A 7,379-nucleotide genomic window follows, 5' to 3' on the forward strand; every position below is an offset into this window, starting at 1 on the left:
CAATTTACATTTCTTCGGTCTTCATTGTCTGCTGGGCCCACCATTTCTTCAAATCTTTGTCTCCCACTAAGTTTAATAAATTTACAATAAATTTCGATGACAAATATGGGATACATTTTTAGGGATGTGAATGGGCCATAAACCAGACCCACTTTTATTATATATGACAATCATATTGGGCTATAAACCAAGCCCATTAATAAACACCAACAACAATAAGACAAATATAAATCACCTAACATACACCTAAAACATTGATCATGGCAATCGATCATCCTTTATCCATTAATTAATTCAATAATTAAATAATTGAATAAACATGCAAAGGCATTATAATTTAAAAGATAAAATCATATTTTATCTTATCCATCTATAAGATCATATCTTATCATCAATTGTACCAAAATAATTAATTTTATAAAATTTAATTTAACGGATAAAATTTATAAATTTTCCAAAAATTCAAATTTATCCAAAAATCAATTTTAAAATTTTTGGACTCGAACAATTCGATCTGATGCCTCGTGAACCAATCAAAACAATTTTCGATCGGATCAAAAACTAGAATTTCAAAAAATTAAAATTTTAATTAAAAATTAAAAATAATTTTTCCGGGCTGCCCGGGACAATCCTGGGCAGCCCGCGCCCCAAAAAGGGGCCCGGGCTGGGCAGCGACGTTTGCTGCCACGGGCAGCGACGATCGCTGCCCGATTTGCCCATTAAAATTCAATTTTAAATTTTCGTTTTGTTTCAAAAACCGAGGCTTAAAAAGTTTGTACAATCGATTAATTTTAATCGTTTGATCTGAGCAACCTGGCTCTGATACCACTGTTGGAAAACGTGTTCAGATCAATTAGAATTGATACCCGGTGCAGCGGAAGTTTAAAAATTTATTTTATTAATATGGAACGATTCCATATATGGGTATCAAAACTTTTACGATTAAATTTGTTCAAGTAAAAATAAAATCACAATTAAATTTTTACCTTGAAATCGCGAAGCGAAATTATGGACACCAACAGAATTTAATCTGCTCTTGTTGTATATCCCAGGAACTGATGAACGAACGTTTCTTCAATCAGGTCCACGAATAGAAAACAAAACCCTCTGATTGACTGCACTAGAAATCAATCAGAAGTTTGCGTAGAGAATAAACAGATATGATCTGTTAATTCAGATTGTAATTTTTCACAAAAATCACAACCCGAATTTTCTCCAAAAGGGACAGAGGATTTCGAAAATCCCCTTGAATAATATAGGCTGAAATTCGAAAATTGCAAGACTGAAAATCTCATGGAATTTTCGAACATTGCAGTATATTTATAGATAATTTCTAGACTAGATTAAGTTATAACTGTATTTGGACTCTAACTCCTTAGGGCCCACAATCCATAACTTAAGCCCAACAAGCCAAGCCCGTTGTTTTAAAAATTAATATAAAATTCATCGTGACTCCGATTGATAAACTAATTTCACCAATGTGAACAGAAACAATTTCTGCATCTTTTAGAGTCAAAATAATTTTTTTGAATCTGAATTCAGTGATTTCAAAAAATGCTCATCCCTATGTCATTTTAGGAAATCCCATTCCCTTTAGTTAAGAAGTCCAACTTCTCTTTCATTAAATTTAACTCTTTAAATTTAACTATCTCTACGGGGTTTTAGTAATCCATTACTTGTGTAACCCTCAATGGTTCAGGAATACAGCTAGCCGTGGGCTCACAACTCCTTGTGACTCGGAACAACAATTTTCGACTTACCCATCGAATCATGGTAAGAGAGCCTAGCAACATCGCCCCATGATTCCCTAGGTATTACTGATAGTGCCTGCAAGAACCAGTAGATTTTGGTTAGCGTACAGTACGGTCCCTTCAACCAAATATCCCGATCGAATCAACAACCATTGGTGCATCGAGAGTCGTTCGAGATTCGATAACTATGCATAACATCTTGGAGATCTATTAGTGACATCGCATGTGTTACTAGGAACACCAAGTAACCTAAAACACATCATGTACTCTGGCCAGATATTCGTCACACTAATATCTCCTCAGATCACATAGGATATCCACACTCGCGAGTATGTGGTGAATCCTTGACAACAAAGCATCGACTCCTATATGTGTCGTAACTGTACCCAATCCCGACACCTGATGACCTCAATAGAGTCGGTAAACGAGTCAAAGTACAGTACTATCATATAGAGTCTCAATGATGTTTCAAGTAATAAGGACTAATGGTGTACAACCAAAACCGCGGACTTTATCCACTCGATAAGTGATAACCACTTGGAAAGTTCGAATAGGGTAGTTTGATCATTCATCATATGAATATCCATTTGCATGCTTTGAATATCTCTATGTTTCATACCAATGAAACGTGGTACTCGGCATCGCAAATGCTAGTCTCAATCTCGAGCGATCCTTATCCTTATTTGCGGACGGCTCAATTGACTAGGAATAGTTTAGAATATACAGTGACTATAAGATGTGTTTCATGATAGTCATCCCCATGTGCTACCACATCTTACATACACTATAGTATATTCAAGGTCTTTATCAAAACAATAATAGTATATCATAATATAACAATATGAATAAAGATAAAGTCAATGTCATTATAAAAGTGTAAATTATATTAAACAAAAGATTATTTTACATAGAGTCATAAAAGCCCTTAGCCACAAGTTGGCTAACCGGGCACCCACTCTTTCATTTTATACCATGGCTCCACTTGATTGAGCAGAGTTCTACCGTGATAGGTTTCCGGTATCTGTACATTTGCATTCACGCACTCATAGCATGTGTATACTCATACTTTCGTATTGAGCGTTTTTATCGCACATGTCCTGGTTTTTCTTCTTGGACAGTACCCTATTACACGGGTTGTAGGTTGGACAGACTTGGTGGGAGTGGTCATTGAGGCTGTGATTGCAGCTGTTTAGGTGGATCGTGGTTGTTTTTGTTTCAATGAGGATATTTTCGTACTATTTTGATTTGGTTGTATAACTATATATTTCAATTGGGTTTTTTGTGCCGGTTATATTCTGTCGGTTGGTTTGTTTTATTGCTTAAGTTTCCTCTGGTTTTTATTGCTTAAGTTAATTGCATGTTTTTAGTTGTTAGGTAGGTGATTCGGGAAAGGGTCACTACATTTCATGTGCTCTGAACTAATCTTTAATGAATCTCGTGTGTCATGAAATTCCTTTTAGATGCCTGCTTCTCCAATCAGCAATAAACCTAGAGGGTTTTCGGTCCATGTCATGTGTGACTCGCATAAGTTCTTGCCAGATAGCCCAAGATCGGATGGCAAAGAGCTCGAAATCTTTCTTAGCCAGTGACTCTTTCATCCTAAGAAATACATCGAGAATGTCCAAGTTTCGAGCTTGCTCAAGGAGTGGCTTAAACATCGTTTTCTTCCAACACATCTTCATTTACATGTCATATATACGTCACATTGTTCATCCTATGTATTATCGAATTTCAATCTTCGGAATTCATCTTCCAATTTTTTTACAATTTCATCATTTTTTTATAGGAATTTTAATGTGATATTATACATATCATTGTCATATCTACGTTACATTGTCACCATTTGAGTGTCAACCGTCGCGTTGGGGAAAAAAAGCCTAGATCACAACTTTACATAAATATTAAGTACAATTCGTTTCCTTTATCAATGCATGAAGAAAATTGTGATACCCAGTCTCATATGAAAAAATTAAAGATTTAAAATGAGTTTATAATGGATTACGTACAATGAACTTGTATAATAACTTAAATTAATCATTTCGTAAAGTGAGGGACCCATTGTGCAGTCGTGCAGGCGCGGATCTGTGCCCAGAGCGTGACAAAAACAATTAGGTTGAAATATTCTCAACACATTAAATCCCTAAATTATATTCAATTCTCAAGAAATCACACACATAATAATTAGAGTTGGGGAAGCTTACCATAACTTTGGTTTGTAGTCACTTTTGGACAATGATGTTTAATTTGAAAATTTCCTTCCAAATCAGAGGAATTTGTTGATTGGATTAAAAAAATTGAAACATTGTTCTACAAATTGAGACCATACCAGGATTTAGTATTCACACAATAACATCCACGACACTTAAAACATTGAGACAATTTCTTAATTCTAAATTAGCTAGATCACATCAATTTATGACAGACTTATTTAATTCATAACACTTGAACATTTATAGTAACACTTATGATCCGAACAACTCCAACAATGCATTCATTTGTGCATCATATAATCCATGAGAGCATTTCTCTATTTATTATTTACATTTCAAGGGTTTCAAAAAATAATAATAATTTACACTCCAAAATATTAGGAATACTTCACTCTATATATTTATATAAAAAAATAAATTGTACTTGATATTTATAAGTGTCAATCGTGTTTGCCTGTTAGATCAATTTGAAGTCTTTTTTTATTATTTATATTCCAAAAAATACTAATAACACACAGTAGGTGGATCTTCAATCATTTTGTTAAAATCAAAGTTATAAGAGGGTCAGATATATGACTCAGATCATTGAAACGACAACCACAAGATAAGAAGTTTTGCTTAAAGTGACGTCTTTTCATGTATGATTAATTTCCAACATTAATTAAGCACTTTGTCTTTAAGACACTTGCTTAATTATATATATTAAAAAACAATTCTTGACAATCTCAATCTGACTAATAATTGGAACACATATTAAATTTTTATTAATCATTTGGAAATCCTAGCTAGCTCGTAGAAATTAAATAAACTTTTTTAAAGGGAAAAATCGATTGAACCCATGTTGAAACCTATTTTTTGGTTCTTATACCAAGATCCGATTTGGATTGCCAACTTACTAAAACTTAATTTTCCAGATATATTAACTAGCGTTAGGTATTTTGCTAATTGTCATTTTAACCTGGTAATTTTATTTTATAATTATTAATTTACCCCCTGGACAATTTTAAACTTTATCGTTTTTACTTTATAATAGTGTGTTAATTTTTATATAAAATTTGAATTATTTGTCGACGGTTTATGCTACATGTACATTGAAAGTTACACAGTCGATTACATATTTTTTTCTCAAATAAAGTGCAGAGATAATCATATAATTTTAAATATAATGTATAACTCAACGTGTAACCCTCCCTGTACATGTAGCATTATGATCGTCAAAAACAAAATGATTGTAAAAACATGCGAGCGAGGACTGCGGAAACAAATTCCTAATAAAATCCAACAATATAATGGAGTGTACGTATGAAATGTTTTGTAAAAAATCTTTAACCAGAAATGTCATTCCCAAATCTCTCCATTTTCACCATGCCCAAACATTCTATCATATTCATAATCATCCCTTTCTTCTTCTTCTTCATCTTCTCCGTCGACTCCGCCACCTTCCCGGGAGACATCGCCGCCCTTATCGCCTTCAAGTCCGCCGTCAAACCATCCTCCATCCCGCCCACCTCCTGCCTCGCCACCTGGAACTTCTCCAGAGACCCATGCTCCGTCCCCAGAACCACCCACTTCATCTGCGGCGTCACCTGCTCCTCCGCCAGCCGAGTCATCCAGCTCACCCTCGATTCCCAATCCTACGCCGGAACTCTCACCCCTCTCGTCTCCAAGCTCACGCACCTCATCACGCTCGACCTCAGCGACAACTCTTTCTCCGGCGCCATTCCCTCCTCCATTTCTTATCTTCCCAGCTTGAAAAGTTTGATCCTTCGAGCTAATTTCTTCGTGGGTTCCATCCCTTCTTCCCTCAAAAACCTTAAATCCCTCGAAACCCTGGATGTTTCCCGCAACTCGCTCTCCGGCACGTTGCCGGATATGACTTCGCTCACCGGGTTAGCCAACCTCGACCTCAGCTACAACAATCTCACAGGAAATCTCCCCCTAATTCTTCCGCAGAACCTCAAGGAACTAGCTATGAAATCCAATTCACTTTCCGGGTATTTATCCGCGTCTTCTTTCTCCGGACTGGCCTTGTTGATGGTGCTGGAGCTGAGTGATAACTTCTTCTCCGGGACGCTGGATTCTTGGCTCTTCCTCCTGCCTTCTTTGCAGCAAGTAAATTTATCGAACAATTCTTTCACCACCATCGCCGTCGCCAAGCCTCCGTCGGGATTCGGCAGCGATCTGGTGGCCGTCGATTTGAGTCTCAACAAAATCGAGGGGCTTCTGCCGGTGAATTTAACGGAATACCCGATGCTGGGGTCGCTGGCATTGAGTCACAACCATTTCAGAGGGCCGATTCCCGAGCGGTTCAGCAGGATGGAATCTCTGCAGAGGCTGTATTTAGACGGGAACTATTTGAATGGGTCGCCGCCGGCGAGGCTGTTCGCGGGCGGCGGGCCGGTTTCCGGCAGTCTGGGGGATAATTGCCTGGAGAATTGCCCGGTGAATTCGGAACTATGCTGGAAAGTACAGAAACCAAAGTCAGTGTGCCAGCAGGCTTATGGTGTCAGTTAAAGTCAATGTTTTTAGATCTTTATTTTTTTTATTTTTTTATTCTCGAGGTCATATTTTACTACTCGAAATCGAGATCGAGATCGAGATCGAGCTCGAGTTCGATTGTAGTTCGAGTACTCGAGCTCGAGCTTTTATATTATATATATATATAAATTAAAATATATAAATAAATAAATAAATAAAATATTATATTATATATATTATAAAATAAATATATATATAAATATAATAAATAAAATAAAATTAATTAAATATTATAAATAAATTAATATATAAATATAATATTATATTATATATATTATATTTATATTTATATATATTTATATTATTTTTTAATATATATATATATATATATATATATATATATATATATGTGGCTTATCGAGTAGCTCGCGAGCTACTCGATCACATAGTTTCAAAGCTCGACTCGAGCTCGATTGTATGCTCGAGCTACTCGAGCTACTCGAGCTCAAGCTTGAGCTCGGTCAAATCGAGCTCGAGTCGAGCTTTGACCGAGCTACTCGCGAGTTGCTCACGAGTAGCTCGGCTCGTTTACACCCCTAGTCATAATTATTTTTTGAATTACAGATTAGTCCTAGATAATTTTTATAATTATTATATTACTTTCATTTGAATATAAATCAAATTAATATCAAAATAATATACAAGCACGCAACGCATGCATCAATATAGTAGTATAAATAAATATCGGACTGAATATTTAAAAATACTTATTTCAGGTAAATTAAAAAATTCATCTATAAACAAAATTATATAATGAGAGTATAATTATAATTTTATATAAAACTTCACCAAATCAATTAAATGTTAGTTGATATAAAGGTCTCAACTTTAATTAAATTATTGTATATGATACTTTTTATTGAATTATTTTTAAAATAAT

General features: G+C 35.3%; 1 protein-coding gene across 1 annotated transcript; it reads left to right on the top strand.

Annotated features, from left to right (window-relative positions):
• The first annotated feature begins 5,157 nt into the window (after positions 1–5,157).
• On the top strand, positions 5,158–6,514 carry LOC140866623 (uncharacterized). The gene has a single exon (XM_073271653.1). The coding sequence runs from the start codon at positions 5,297–5,299 to the stop codon at positions 6,473–6,475; it is 1,179 nt and encodes a 392-aa protein (XP_073127754.1). The 5' UTR covers positions 5,158–5,296; the 3' UTR covers positions 6,476–6,514.
• The last annotated feature ends 865 nt before the right edge of the window (positions 6,515–7,379 follow it).

This window comes from Henckelia pumila, chromosome 4 (genome assembly GCF_033568475.1).
Source record: "Henckelia pumila isolate YLH828 chromosome 4, ASM3356847v2, whole genome shotgun sequence".
In the NCBI taxonomy this organism is placed as follows: domain Eukaryota; kingdom Viridiplantae; phylum Streptophyta; class Magnoliopsida; order Lamiales; family Gesneriaceae; genus Henckelia; species Henckelia pumila.

What these genes read in the sequence shown, in the direction of transcription:
- LOC140866623 (XM_073271653.1), top strand. Translation starts at nt 5,297, where the DNA reads ATGTCATTCCCAAATCTCTCCATTTTCACCATGCCCAAACATTCTATC.